Below are 15,865 nucleotides of genomic sequence, written 5' to 3'. Positions count from 1 at the left end.
CACTTCCGTTTTGTCTGAGATGAGTTTTAGTCGGCTCTGTTTCATCCAATCGGCAACTTCTTTCATGCCTTCATGAAGGTTGGTTTTGGCGGTGCTGGGGTCTTTGGTGAGGGAGAGGATTAGCTGGGTGTCGTCGGCGTAAGAGATGATGTTGAGGTTGTGTTGACGCGCGATGGAGGCGAGAGGACTCATGTATACGTTGAAGAGGGTGGGACTGAGTGAGGATCCTTGAGGTACGCCGCAGATGACTTCGGTGGCCTCAGAGTAGAACGGGGGAAGTCGGACTCTTTGAGTTCTCCCGGCGAGGAATGAGATGATCCAGTCCAGGGCTTTTCCTTGTATGCCGATGTTGCTGAGGCGTTGAATAAGGGTGCTGTGGCAGACTGTGTTGAAGGCGGCGGAGAGGTCGAGTAGAATGAGGGTCACTGTTTCTCCGTTGTCCAGGAGTGTTCGGATGTCGTCGGTCGCTGCAATGAGGGTGGTTTCGGTGCTGTGTTTGGCTCGAAATCCAGATTGAGATGGATCAAGGGAGTTGTTGGATTCAAGGAAGGTGGCGAGCTGGCTGTTGACGGCTTTCTCGATGACTTTGGCAGGGAAGTGGAGGAGGGATATGGGTCGGTAGTTTTTCAGGTCTGAGGGGTCTGCTGTGGGTATTTTCAGGAGGGCGCTGAGTTCGCGTGTTTCCAGCTTTCTGGAAAGGTGGCAGAGTTGAACGAGCAGTTGATGACATCGCGGAGTTGGGGTGTGATGATGGAGTCAGCTTTGTTGAAGATGTGGTGGGGACAGGGGTCAGAAGGCGAGCCAGAGTGGATTGAGTTCATGAGGCGAATGGTGTCTTCAGTGGAGATTGGGTTCCAGGCGCTGAGGTTGTTAGTTGGAGGAGTAGGATCTGAAAGGGGTGGGGCGGGTTGATCGCTGGGAGAGTTTTCGAAGCTGTTGTGGATGTCGGCAATTTTGTTGTAGAAGAAGGAGGATAGTGCATCGCAGATGTCTTGGGAGGGAGTGATGTCGTTGGATGCTGCGGTGGGGTTGGTGAATTCTTTGACGATATTGAAGAGTTCCTTGCTGTTGTGAGTGTTGTTGTCGAGACGCTCCTTGAGTGCTGATTTCTTGGCGGATCGAATCATTTGGTGATGTTTGCGGGTGGCTGTCTTGAGGGAGACCATGTTGTCTGAGGTTGGGTTTTTTCTCCAATTCTTTTCCATGATGCGGCATAGCTTCTTGGATTTTTTCAATCAATCAATCAATCAATGACATTTATAGAGCGCACTACATACCCGTAGGGTCTCAAGGCGCTGGGGGTGGGGGGGTGCCGCTACTGCTCGAACATCCAGGTCTTCAGCTTCTTCCTGAAGGAGAGGTGGTCTTGGGTCAGGCGCAGGTCGGTCGGGAGGGAGTTCCAGGTCTTGGTGGCCAGGTAGGAGAAGGACCTTCCTCCTGTAGTCGCTCTTCGGATGCGGGGGACTGCGGCGAGGGCGTGGTTGGCTGATCGGAGGTGGCGTTTGGGAGCGTAGAAGTTGATTTGGCTGTTGAGGTAGCTCGGGCCTTGGTCGTGTAGGGCTTTGTGTGCGTGGGTGAGGAGGCGGAAGGTGATTCTTTTGTTGACGGGGAGCCAGTGAAGGTCTCTCAGATGTCCGGAGATGTGGCTGGTTCGTGGGATGTCGAGGATGAGTCTGGCTGAGGCGTTCTGGATCCGCTGGAGTCTCTTCTGGAGCTTGGCGGTGGTACCGGCGTAGAGGGCGTTGCCGTAGTCCAGTCGGCTAGTGACGAGGGCCTGGGAGACGGTCTTCCTGGTCTCGGTGGGGATCCACCAGAAGATCTTCCGTAGCATGCGTAGGATGTTGAATCACGCCGAGGAGACGTTGTTGACTTGCCTGGTCATGGAGAGGGAGGAGTCCAGGATGAAGCCCAGGTTGCGTGCATGGTCTGTCGGTTTGGGTGCGGTGCCCAGGGCGGGAGGCCACCAGGAGTCGTCCCAGGCGGAGGGTGAAGAGCCAAAGATGAGGACCTCCGTCTTGTCCGAGTTCAGTTTCAGGTGGCTGGTCGTCATCCACTCGGCTACCTCTTTCATCCCTTCGTGCAGGTTGGCTCTGGCGGCGGCGGGGTCGTTGGTCAGGGAGAGGATCAGCTGGGTGTCGTCGGCGTAGGAGATTATGCTGAGGTTGTGTTGGCGTGCGATGGCCGCGAGGGGGCTCATGTAGACGTTGAAGAGGGTGGGGCTCAGAGAGGATCCTTGAGGGACGCCGCAGATTCCGTCGAGGAAGGAGATGATCCATTCCAGCGCCTTGTCCTGGATTCCGACGTTTTTAAGTTCCTCATTGAACCAGGGAGCCTTTTTGCTGGTTGATTTCATCTGGTGCTTTTTCAGGGGTGCTAATTCATCTGCACTGAGGGTGATCCATAGCCTGAGGTTGGTGGCCGCTTGGTCTGGGTTCATTGAGAGGGGGGGAAGGTTTTGTTTGAGTGATGTGAGGAGTTGGTCGGTGGTGATTTTGTTCCAGTTTCTCAGAGGAATGGGTTGTGGGCGGTTGTGAGTCAGGGTGGTTTTGTAGTTGAAGTAAACACAGCTGTGATCCGTCCAATGGAGAGCTGTAGTGCGGTCGAAGGAGATGTGCTTGCTGGAGGTGAAGATAGGGTCGAGCGTGTGTCCGGCTGAGTGAGTGGGGGTGTCAACAAGTTGTTTGAGTCCGAGATTGGCCAGGTTGTCCAGAAGGGTGGTGGTGTTTCTGTCGTGTTTGTTTTCAAGGTGGTAGTTGAGGTCTCCTAGAAGACTGTAGTTCTCGGAAGCGAGGGCGTGTGGGCTGATGAAGTCCGTGATGTCATCGCTGAATTTAGTGCGGGTGCCTGGAGGCCTATAAATGAGGGTGCCTCTAATTGTGGTCCTGGGGTCGGTGTGGATCTGAAAGTGGAGATGTTCGGCGGTTGCAAGATTGTCGTCAGAGCTGGTCGTGATTTTGATGATGTTTCTGTGGACGATGGCGAGGCCTCCTCCAGTTTGATTGGTGCGGTCTTTACGGATAATCTTGTAAGCGTCCGGTATGGCTATGGCGATGTCGGGTGCTGATGATGTGTTCATCCATGTTTCTGTAAGGAAGGCGATGTCCGGTGATGCAGTGTCGAGTAGGTCCCAGAGCTCAATTGTTTGTCTGTGGACCGAGCGGGTGTTGAGTAGGATGCACTTCAGGTGGTTAGAGTCGGAGCTTTGTTTGGAGGAAGTGGGTTTGGTGAGGGTCCTGATGCAGTTGAACTTGCAGGAGAGGAAGGCGAATGGGCCGTGGGTACGTCCTGGGGTGGCTTCGCAGCATTGTGGTGTGCGTCCGGGGTTGAGGGCGAGGAGAGTTGCGGCATCATATGTGATTCTAGAGGGTAGGGTGCGGCGGGGGCCAGGGGGTCTGGCGCTGGGCGCGGGCCAGGCGTGGACGGGCGTAGACGGGCTTACCTTTGGCGCACCTTGGGCACGCATGGGGCGCGATCGCTGCGCGTGAACGCTGCACGCAAAAGCAACTGTCATAAATGGGTGGAGGGGGAGGGGCGAGGGAGGCTCAGCTGGGAGGCGGGGCGGGCTCTAGAGGACGGGCTTGCAGGGAAAACAACAACAACAAAATGGCAGCGGATGGTAAAGCAGTTTCAACATAGTGCCAGAGATGAAAGCAACGAAGGCACAGGGAAAGTAAATGCGCTACAGTTTTTTGTATGCTGATAGAATGAGGCAGACTGCAATAGTTAGCGGAGCAACAGTCACGATGCAATTATCGCGCTAGAGATTTAAATGGCAGTTCACAAGCTCAGCCCACCTAAAGCGTAACAGCAGTCACAATGCAAATATCGCGCGAGAGATTTAAATGGCAGTTCACAAGCTCAGCACACCGAAAGCGTAACAGCAGTCACAATGCAAATATCGCGCTAGAGATTTAAATGGCAGTTCACAAGCTCAGCACAACGATACCAGCTCAGGCAGGGAGTCTGGGGAGCGACCGCTCACAGCAGCGATGAGACGGTCACAGCGCTTCCAGGTACGGGAGCGGTGTATGTAGTCAGTGGGAGGGAGGCTCCGCTGGGAGGCGGGGCGGGCTCTAGAGGACGGGCTTGCAGGGAAAACAACAACAACAAAATGGCAGCGGATGGTAAAGCAGTTTCAACAGAGCGCCAGAGATGAAAGCAATGAAGGCACAGTGAAAGTAAATGCGCTACAGTTATTTGTATGCTGATAGAATGAGGCAGACTGCAATAGTTAGCGGAGCAACAGTCACAATGCAATTATCGCGCTAGAGATTTAAATGGCAGTTCACAAGCTCAGCACACCGAAAGCGTAACAGCAGTCACAATGCAAATATCACGCTAGAGATTTAAATGGCAGTTCACAAGCTCAGCACACCGAAGCGTAACAGCAGTCACAATGCAAATATCGCGCTAGAAATTTAAATGGCAGTTCACAAGCTCAGCACAACGATACCAGCTCAGGCAGGGAGTCTGGGGAGCGATCGCTCACAGCAGAGGAAACCAGTCCACATTCTTGTCCCAAGTAAAAAGGAGCTGTGTGTCATCAGCATAGGCCATGACCGTAGCCCCAAGATGCTCTGCTAGGTACACCAGAGGTGTGACATAGATACGGTAGGTAGTGAGACTGTATTGGTGTATATAGGACCCAGTATTTTTTTCCCCGTGAATTGATTGTCTGTTTCAGCTTGTTTTTATTTATTGTGTGTACTTTGAGGGTTATTTAACCGAATAAAGTTATTCACTTACTCACAAATGCTTGTAAATTGTCTAACCACTAGCAATCATCCCTCTGGATAACATTCCAAACCATCATTTTTCACCCACTGTGGCAATCTAGATATAGAGAACGATTTAGGGCTTTATAGGGATTTAAGGCAGATACGGTGGTGGATATACCAGGAGGTGACAGACATTAAAAAAGTGCCATCCAACTGTCCACTCTAAATAGGAGAGCAGATTGGATGGCTTACCTCTGACAACACATACTCCGTTGGATAAAGTTTTAAGAGGACGGAGCACATCTTACTCCAACATCATAGAACTTGCGGTCTGCCCACCATTAAAAATCAGAAAGGCAGATATTGAGTTTGGCCGACAAGGATCCCATCCCCATTGCAATGGAGTCCGCCAAGCTCTAAATCAGCCCCAGAGGCCCATCGAATGCAAATCAGTACTGACCATGCTCCTCATCCGAACAGTCCATCCCATCCCGAACCTTGGTCATCTTACCCATTCACCCTGCAGCTCATTGCTTTTTTATTAGGGAAATTTCAGATTCACATACCCTAAATCTCATTGCCAAAGTTATGTGGCTGCTTTGCTTGGTGTGCTACTAAAGTGAGTAAAGCTTGTCTTTGTCGAAGTAATCAAACCAGCAACCGACTATTTATAAAGAGGATCATGGGTAGGTTTTCTGTAACATTTGGATGAATATAAATCATCATAAATGGGTGCAAAAAAGTTTGTCAGGATTATTCTTGGAAACATTTATGAATTCTTAAAATTCTGAAATCTGCACACCTATGCAACAGTGAACAAGCTGGTGCAGATTTACAATTTGTTTTGTAAATAAGCCTTTGTACCTTTGCCAACTGGTATTCTGCCCCAGCTTTAACAAATAAAGCCATGTTAGTTCTGTACGCAAATTGTGTTTGTGGTGGGTTTATCTCGTGCTTAATTCCAGCTTTTATCTGGTGTTAAGCTGTAGCGGAAAATGAGAAAAATGTATAAATAACAAATTCCTAATGTACCGTAGGTACTGTTTACTTGCATTAATCATTATCTTTGCCTAAAACGTTAAACTGTGCTGAAAAAAACACCCAGCACAAATGTAATTATCACCTGGGTGTTTTTGCTCCCTACCATAAATTAGTACATCTGTGTCAAACAATTTTTGTATGCCATATTAATTAATTTAGCCTTTTGGGTATTAATCAGCTTCTTTCACACCTGTCTGCTATATCCTTTTTGTATCCGGAGCTTTTATTTTCCATCATAGACTTGCAGATTGCATGCGGACGGGGCACCAACATATTTAAACCTTTGCTTGCTTTACGACTAAATTAAATAATGGAAAAATTATGTAGTCATTTTACAGTTTTGTGGAAAAGTGCATGCACACCGAAATGTATTAGATCAGCACAATCTGTTATTTCACGAGAAAAAAATGTGAATCAGTTGATGTTACTTCACCTCACAGCCAGCCACTGCCTGTCAACATATAGATGGACCTTATCAATGCGGATGTTCTTGGCATAGTGAAATCGCTTCGGTAGGTTGGGAGTCAAGTAGGGTTTGAAATGCTGGTTTGGCTTCCGGCACTAAAATAAGTAAACAGAGTACAACTGGTTAGGTTTAGAAAGATCCCCTCAATAACTCATGTGTAAAACACTCACCATTGCTTCAAGAAGTACTTCCACACATGCATATGAGAGAATGAGCATGAAAAGCAATGCAACAAATCTACTTGCTACAATCCATGTCCCTTTTCACCTCCTGAAAGTGAACTTTCAGAGAAAAAAATTCAGAAGAACTAGAGCTGAAAACTACTTTTACGATTTCATTGAGTGGCTATTATAATTCTAGTTCTGCTGCCTCTGACCCTAGGCATTGTGCTGTCACAACCAAAGTTCCCTCTAAATGTTTTCCTCTGTGTGCAGCAGAGTAAGGTCTCTGTGCGCTGTGTAAGTTTGCTGTATGCTGGGGGCACTGAGAATGAGGCTGGGGCTAATCAGATGCAGGGGCCTCGTGCTAGGCTAAAGAAAATCACAGGACACAGACACCGGGCTGCTCTGGTCGGACCGGAAGTCCCGAGCGACCTCCGACCATTTATTTATAGCCTTCAGGCCACGCCTGGCCTGAAGGTGCTACAATGTGTGGAAGTGGTTCCGGGGCTCAGCCGAGACCCTCGGACCACTAGAACGCTACATCCCTCCCCAAATTAGTTCTTGTTTTCTTAGAGTTCTCTACTGCTCATGAATCATACTCAAAGTCCGCCAGCTTCTGACTAGGCCTGGGGTTCGGTCTCAGATGGTACATGTTCCTTCCTCTCACTGGGGCTACTGCTGGCATCGGGGATTGCACAGGTGGTGTTGCAATCGCAGGAGTCGTGTCTCCTTCATGTTGCGTTGCTTGGGTATGATTCTCATGTTGATCAGTGAGTGTAATGTCCATGGAGCTTTCAATGCCTCCTTCATCTGCTGATGATGTTGCAGGAATCCGCTTGAACCAGGAGATATTGCGGGTTACTTCTTCTCCATTTCTCTGTGCGGTGATTGCGGTGCCTTTCGTGGTCTTGATGATCCAGGGGTTGGGTTCATATGGGGTTCTGAACTTGCCTCCCGGCCGCCGAGTTCTCAGCAACACTGTGTCACCTGGCGCTAGTGTTCGGCTACGTGTTCTCCTCTTTCTGTTTGCTCTGTCATTGTTTGCTCTCCTCCTCTTTTGGGTTTCTTCGGGTTTGTACTGCTCTGCTGTCCATCCCTCCGTCATCGGGAGACTATCCTGTCGGTTCCCTGTGAACATCAATGACCACGGGGTCCTTTGCGTTGTGCTGTGAGGTGTGCTTCTGTATTCACCGAGGAAGTGTTGTAATGCTTTCTCTGGGTCACTCTCCTCTATCCCGGCTATCCTCAGCACTTTGTTGATGGTCCGCATAAATCTCTCGGCATCACCATTCGCCTGCGGCCACTGCGGTGTTATGCGATGATGTTTGATTCCTAGGTTCTTCAGGAAGTCATGAAATTCACCTCCCTGAAATGGGGGCCCATTGTCCGTTTTGAGTATTTGAGGGCGTCCAAACATGGCGAACACTTTGTCTAGGATGGGCTGGACACTCTTGAAACTGGTGGATTCTGCTAGCTCCACAATAGGATACTTGGAAAATGAGTCTATAAGCACAACTGTTGTCCGCCCGTCGGGGAAACTCCCAAAGTCCATGCTGACCCATGACCATGGTGTTGGGGCATGTTCTTCAGTGACAATGGGTGCCGGAGTTTCTCGGTTGCTGGTGAGTTGGCATGCTCTGCAGTTTTTTACTAGGGTGTCAATGCTGACGTCCATTTCTGGGAACCACACTTTTTCCCTCATCCTGCTCTTCATCCTTCGTATCCCCTGGTGCCCCGCATGTGCTAGCGTGGTGGCGTGCTCTTGCAGACTTAGAGGTATCACTATACGGCGTCCCCTGAGGACCAGTCCATTTTCAGCCACGCTGAGCTCATTGTGGATCTTCCATATGTGTCCCAATCTGGTGCGATCGATTTCTGGCCAGTCATGGTTGTCCTTTAGAAATCCTTGCCAGGTTCCAGATTGGATGGTGTTCGTCACCTTCTGTAGTACCTTGTCCTGGCGGTAGTGGTCCAATATCACTGGGATTGACATGGTTTGGGGGCATGCGCTCTGTGCCAGGAGGTTGATTTCCTCTTCAAACAGCGTTTCTTCTTCTCTTGAGTCCACAGTCTCCGCTGCTGGATGACGGGAGAGGAAATCTGCTGGATTCTTTTCTCCTGGCCGGTAAACTAGGTCCATGTGGTACTGTTGCACCTGGATTGCCCACCTCTCGATTCTGGGAGGTGGATGTGGGGCAGTTCCTTTGAAAAGAGGTATTAACGGTTGGTGATCGGTGACTAGTCGGAAAGGGCACCCGGCCACATACAGATGGAAGTGGTTGCAGGCCCACTTTACTGCCAGTGCTTCCCTCTCGACTTGTGAATAGCGGGCTTCGGTGGCCGTCAGTGCCTTGCTAGCAAATGCTAAGGGGGCCCACACCCCCGGTTCTGCTTCTTGAGTGAGTAGAGCCCCAAGTCCTACTGGGCTGGCATCGACGAGGATTTCCGTCTTTCTGGCTGTGTCAAAGTACGCAAGGGTCGTTGTGTCCAATAGGGCTGCCTTGATTTTTGCGAACGCTTGCTCTTCTTCGGAACCCCACTTCCATTGTGCATCTTTCTTGGTTAGGGCACGGAGTGGCTCTGCGAGTGTTGCGAGGCCAGGAATGAAACGTGCACAGTATTGCGCCATCCCTAGGAAACTCCTCACCTCTGATGCTGTTGACGGGGCTGGCGCATGTTTGATGGCATGGGACTTGCGTGGGTCTACTTTCACTCCTTGGTTATCAAAGATGTATCCAAAGAACTCCACTGTCTTTTGGAAGAACTTGCATTTCTCTCGGTGTAATGTGACACCATGCTCTGCAAGTCGTTTCAGTGTTGCGCGTAACCTTTGGTGGTGTTCCTCGCTGGTTTTGGAATGGATGAGGATGTCATCGCTGACATTTAGTACCCCTTGCAGTCCGGATAGCACCTCTTTGATCGTGTTCTGAAATATTTCGGCAGCTGACGAGATGCCAAAATGTAATCGTTTATACCTCCGCAGCCCAAGATGCGTGGAAAATGTCGTTATGTATCTGCTTTCTTCTGCCAGTCGGAGTTGGTGGTAACCGGCGTTCAGATCAAGTTTAGAGAACCACTGGGCTCCGTTGAGGTCTGCTAAAATGTCATCTACTGTCGGTGTGAGGTGTCGTTCACGTTTGATGGCCTTGTTGGGCATGCGCATGTCTATGCAGATGCGGATTTTTCCTGGTTGGCGGGGTTTTTCGGCGATCACCATTGGTGAGACCCACGGGGTGGGGCCAGTGACTTTCTCAATCACGTCTTGCTGTTCTAGTTTCTCTAGTTCATCTTCCACTGCTGTTCTGAGGTGGAATGGTATTCGCCTGTGCCGGAGAGCGATGGGCTGCACTGTCTTATCAATATGCAGTTTAATTGGCGGCCTCTTGATCATGCCTAGTCCTTGAAATAAGGTTGGGAATTGCAGCAACAGTTCATCAACTTGAGTGCTCTTGACGGCGTTGGCGAACGCAATGAGCTGTAGGTCTTCCGCCGTGTGGCTGCCGACGAGGAGGTCAGCCTCTCTGTCTACCACGTGGAATGTTGTAGTCACTTCGTGTTCTTCTGCTTTCACTTGGACTACCATTTTGCCTCGCAGCGGAAGTGGATCTTTCCCGCCATATGTGAATATACGGACTTTCGACGGGACTAGTTTTGGCTTTGGGTGCAGGTTCTTGTAATGCTGGATTCCCATGACGTTGACTGTTGCGCCAGTATCAATGACTCCGACGGCTGGGGAACCGTCTATGAGGATGTTGCACTTCGGTTGTGGTCTTCGCCGTCGTTTTAGGTCGCTCGTGAACGAGACGAGGTAGCATTCGTCATCTTCCTCTTCAGATGAGTCATCGAGTCTGTCGTACCTTCGGTACTGTGGCCTCATGTCCCGTGGTGATTGTCTCTCTTCAATTTCTAGTTGTCGGACTGCTCCAGACAGTGACTTCTTGCTGGACGATCCTTGTCCTCTGGATCTCCCTCGGCACACGCTAGAGAAATGATTCGGGATCCCACAGTTTGAACAGGTTTTCCCACGTGCGGGACAGCTTTCTGCGTCATGCGCTTCTCGTCCACAGTATCCACACTGTGATCTTCTCTGTGTTCGGGTCGGCCATCGGCCTCTTCCGCTTCGTGAGGATGTTCTGACCGCATCGACTCTTTCCGTCTTTACCGTCACTCCAAGGCTTGTGCTGGTGTTAAGTGCTGCCTCCATCGCAGATGACCGTACATCGGACAATTCATGAGATCTTGCCAGTAGGAGGATCTCCTCTAATGTGATCTTGGGTTGTCTGAGGATCAGCGTCCTCAGTGGTTTGTTTCGGCATCCTTGAATCAGTTGGGCGGTGACTTCCTTGTTCTGGTCATCTTCGGTGCACGTGCTGACGAGCTCTCGCAGGCGGGCGTGGAATGCATCCATGGTTTCGCCCTCTCGTTGTCGAGACTGTCGAAACTTGAACCTTTCGTAATGCGGGTTTAGCTGAGGATCAAAATGCGCATTGAGGGCTTGGACAGCTGCGTCATAGTCATCAGATTCTCCGGTGTCCGGGAGATGCTTGAACACCTTGTATATTTCCTCACCTCCAAAATGAATCAGCAGGGAGCGTTTTACTTCGTTGTCCTTCTCCCTCGTGGCTATGAAATAGTTGTTTAGTCTCCCTAACCACACAGCCCACCTGGGTGCGGCAGTTGAAGGGTCCGCTAGTCCACTGAAGGGTGGCAGCGCTTGTACTTGAGCATGTTGCGCGTGTTGCTGGGGTGGAGGCTGCGCTGTGTTGGCTTGTTGTTGCACGGCATTGTTGCCTGGTGCTGCGACTTGCTGCTGTACTGCATTGTTGTCTGGATGGTTGGACATATTGTTGGCAGTGCGTGGTGGTGCACGTTGTGTCGACGTCTCACTTATTGGATTTTGGAGTTTGTTGTCAGTGCTTGGTGGTTTGTGTCCTTCGTGGTGGCGTTTGGTTTTGCCACTGCTTGTTGTTTTTTTTTTTTCTCTTCTGTTGCCTGCCGCTTGTGCTTGTTATGCGGGCGCGACCTTCCCCTGCCTATCGGCGGCTCTGCCGATGCTTCCGGTGGCTGCTGGGCCTGCGCTGGGGCTCACACGCGGTGCCTGCGTGCGCTCGTTTCCTCGTGGCGCCGGCTTGCTTGTGCGCATGCGCGGGGCTCTGCGGCGGCTTCCGCAGCGATCTCGGGCCTCGCGCTCGTTTTCTCCTTCCTCCCGGTGCCTAATGCAGCTTTGGTTCCCCCGCTGCTTACCGGGTTTGGGCTTGGAGCTTCTGGTCGCTTCGGTCCAGGATGGGGACAGGTTCGCCGTCGGTCCTGGGAAGGACCCGTGCTCCGCTCGGTGTCTCGCTCTCGAGCCAGCAGCAGACGTCGTGTTCAGGTAGGGATAGGGCAAATCCCACCCTCGTCGCCAGTGTAAGTTTGCTGTATGCTGGGGGCACTGAGAATGAGGCTGGGGCTAATCAGATGCAGGGGCCTCGTGCTAGGCTAAAGAAAATCACAGGACACAGACACCGGGCTGCTCTGGTCGGACCGGAAGTCCCGAGCGACCTCCGACCATTTATTTATAGCCTTCAGGCCACGCCTGGCCTGAAGGTGCTACAATGTGTGGAAGTGGTTCCGGGGCTCAGCCGAGACCCTCGGACCACTAGAACGCTACACGCTGCAGCCAAGGCTTTATGCACCAACAACCGACCAAATGTGTAGCTCGGGCTTTAAGTGGGATGAAAAAATTAGGGGGTCTCTCAAAGGGGCGTGGACGATGCAATTAAGGGCGTAGCTTAGAGGCAATCAAGCTAAAAACCTGAGTGGCGCATAGTGTGCCACCCAACTGATATTTTGTTGCTTCTGTATTTGCATCCAGATATATAATACAAGTAACATTACACCTACAAGAAGCCAGGACTATTGGCTTTGTCAATGGTTGCTTGTTGTATAAAGTTGTATATAATATTGAAAATGCTTCAGCTCTTGTGGTACCGATGCTTGAGCTGTCGATTTAGAAGATGGATTTTGAGTCGTCAGTCAGATTAACATCCTGTGATTCTGGGCAATTCAATTAATCTCCCCATGCATACTAAAAAAAAAAATAATAATAATAATAAATAATAATAAATCATGTAAAGCGCTCCAATACTTTTGGGTTGAGTTCACACTATATAAAACTGCAAACAAATAAAGGTTACATCAAAAGCAGTGAACTGCTGCAGAGTTAAGCTTTTCTTTTTCACCCTGAGGGTGAGGGCAAAAATGGAGAGCCCAATGTATTACCTGTCTCAGCACCTGCTTTTTAGAACTGCCGGTGCTGAGATCTGGCAGGACCCGGCCCACTTAATGCCCTGCTATAGACTCTGCTTCTTGTAACTTGACTCCTGATCCCTCCGCCCTTCCTAACTTCACACCCTCTATTTGTGGGCTCCTGAAGAAATTCCTTCTAATTCCAGAACTGGTGACAAGCATGAGGTGCGCTTTCGGAATCATCTTAAAGCACACGTTTGCGCTTTTAAGCTTTCTGCATTTCTTTCCTAAAATTGTTTGCCTTTTGAAAGTATTTATGTTAAATGCAGCCCATGCTGGGCGATGTGATTAACATCAATTCTTTCGGAAGGCCCACAATTAGCCCCGCAGCCGTGCTGCATTAAGATAAGAAATGCATCAAGACTATCAGAGAAGATGCGCGCAGATGGATGGCATCTTTCCTCAAGGGAATTGCCCAGAGAATTGCCCCCCCTACACCTCTCAACCCAGGCACACCCCCTGTGGCGTCCCTCAAGGCTCATCCCTCAGTCCAACCCACTTTAACATCTCCATGACACCACTCACAGACATTGTCATAACCTACAACATCAACATCATCTCCTACACCAATGACACCCAACTCGTCCGCTCGCTCTCAGCAGACCCCACCACAACAAAGACCAATTTCCACAACTGTATGAAGAACGTCTTGGATTGGATGAAGAGCAACTGCCAAAAAGCTCCACATGGAAAAAAAAAGAAGTATAATCTTTGGCGAACAAACATCTCTCTGTAAGGACTCCTGGTTGTCATTGGAACTCGTACTCACCCCCCCTCCCCCCCCCCCACTCTGACAAACCATACCTGCAACCTTGGCATAATCCTGGATAGCAAACTCTCCATGAAACACCAGGTTAACACTGTCTCCGCAGCTTGCTCCTACCCACCAACACCAAGAAAACAGTGACACAGGCCCTTATTACTAGTAGGCTGGACTATGGCAAATCACTGTATGCAGGAACCACCACCAAACTCATGATTAGACTCTAGACAGTATAGAATGCAGTAGCCAGACTGATCCTCAACCTAGCCAAGAGAACCCACATCACCCAGCACTGCCTACACGAACCACCACCTGAATTTTCACCTTTCACCTAGGAACATCAGCCCACCTCACCCCCTTGCACAGATACCACACATTTGTTGCTGCCTCACCGGAGGACGTTTCCTTTTCCCACCTAGATTTCATGTCCTGGAACACCCTTCCCCTCCACCTCCACATGTCATCATCGCTGACAGAATTCATGAAGGGACTCAAGACCTAGCTCTTCGACTAACACCTGCATCACAGCGCCTGGAACCCTTATGGGTGAGAAGCCACCCTTTATAAATATGTTTTTATTGATTGATGTAATGGACAGTTATCTTTGAGACACAGTCATGGTCCGGAGCACCTCTGACTGCACCACAGAATGTATTTTCCATTCCATTAATACCATTGATCAGTTTAAGAATCATTAAACTGGGTGACTGCTGACCTGCTTGAAGGCCGAGCCGCCTCCCCGATCACCACCCAGCTCCACCTGCTGACGGCTCGCTGCTGCTCCCCAGCGCAAGTTTCACGCCCACAGTGACCGCTGCCACTGATCCTTGCCACTTCTTCAGCTGCCCTTGAGTGTGTTGGTTTGTGCCTATCGTTAATCTGTTCTGTTTCCCCACTGTATTTTACTGTATCTCTCTTGTAAGTCTCCCCCCCAACCCCGCTTTTGCCTTCTGTTTCCCGGTGCCTTCTTAAATTCTGTTAACTTTCCCACCTGTTTTTCACTGTATTCACGCCGAATCTCAGCCCCCCTCCCCGTTTTTGCCTTCTGTATCCCGGTGCTTATCCTTATTGTGTTATTTTTCCCACTTGTGTTCACTGTATTCTCGCCGTAACTCACCCCCCACCCCCCCTGTTTTGCCTTCTGTATCCCAGCTCCTTCCCGCCACCTCCTCCTGAGGCCACACCCCCTCGCCACCCCCGCTCCCTCCTCCCAGCTGCTCCTCCCTCCCTGCCTTAAATGGCAACCGCAGCCAAGACGCACAGCGGACGCGCGTAGCGGGCGTGCGTCTGCACCTGGACCGCGCCCAGCGCCAGAACCCCTGGACCCTGAAGCCGCCACAACACTAGACTGCACTACGACTGCAGCACCCTCCACGCACTCAACCCCGAACGAGATCACTCCTGCCAACAGGCTGTCCCGAAGCGCACCCAAGGGCCTTTTACCTGCCGGTACTGCAGCTTCACCAGCATCCGGCCTGCCAAACCATCAACCAGAGAACCCAACCACCTCCGATGCATCCCCCTCAACACCCGCTCCGCTCGCAAGCACGCCATCGAACTCCGGGACCTCCTAGACTCAACCACCCCCGACGTCGCTTTCCTGACGGAGACCTGACTGAGCTCCACCTCAGCACCAGACATCGCCATAGCCATCCCAGAGGGCTACAAGATCTCCCGCAGAGATCGCACCAACGGAGTGGGAGGGGGAATCACCATCATCCATAAGGACACCCTCAGAATCTCGGCCAACACCGGCGACACCCTCACCACCACCGAGCACATGCACTTCCAGATCCACACCAACCCCAACACCCCCTCAGAGGAACACTCGTCTACAGACCACCTGGACCCCGACCATAGTTCAGCGACACCATCGCAGACTTCATCAGCACCCACGCCCTCGCCTCCACGGACTACATACTCCTCGGGGACCTGAACTTCCACCTCGAGAACAACAACGACGCCAACTCCACCGCGCTGATCGACAACCTCGCCAACCTTGGACTCAAACAGCTCATGACAAATACCCACCCACGCCGCTGGACACACACTGGACCCCATCTTCTCCGCAAGTCCCCACGTCTCCTTCAACCACACCACCGAACCCCACTGGACAGACCACAGATGCGTCCACTTCACCTTCAGGAAACCCACCACACACCACCGCACCCAACAGTTGCCACGCCGCTGCTGGGGCAAGGTCACCTAGGACCAACTGACCACCACTTTCGCCCTGGGACCACCCGCCGACCCCACCGACCCCGACACCGCCTCCATCAACCTCAAACAGTGGATCAACGACTGCACCGACACCCTCGCCCCACTCAAGACCTCCACAACCAATCGCACCAACAAGAAAGCTGCATGGTTCACCGAAGAACTCCGGACCTCCAAGCACACCTGTCGGAAGCTGGAGAAGAACTGGCTC

At 51.1% G+C, this 15,865-nt stretch overlaps 1 protein-coding gene across 1 annotated transcript in view; it reads right to left on the bottom strand.

The window, feature by feature from the left end:
* The window catches only part of ENPP3 (ectonucleotide pyrophosphatase/phosphodiesterase 3), a 716,664-nt gene that overhangs the window by 274,083 nt on the left and 426,716 nt on the right, over nucleotides 1-15,865 (bottom strand). Inside the window, exon 16 of the mRNA XM_086927431.1 lies at nucleotides 6,193-6,320. Coding sequence (XP_086783557.1) covers nucleotides 6,193-6,320 — 128 coding nt within the window. The remainder of the gene's footprint in view (nucleotides 1-6,192; nucleotides 6,321-15,865) is intronic.

The sequence above is a fragment of the Lissotriton vulgaris genome, chromosome 6 (genome assembly GCF_964263255.1).
Source record: "Lissotriton vulgaris chromosome 6, aLisVul1.2, whole genome shotgun sequence".
Classification (NCBI taxonomy): Eukaryota; Metazoa; Chordata; class Amphibia; order Caudata; family Salamandridae; genus Lissotriton; species Lissotriton vulgaris.
The sequence above is the reverse complement of the archived record's forward strand: the minus strand, read 5'-3'. Positions and strand labels throughout refer to the sequence as shown.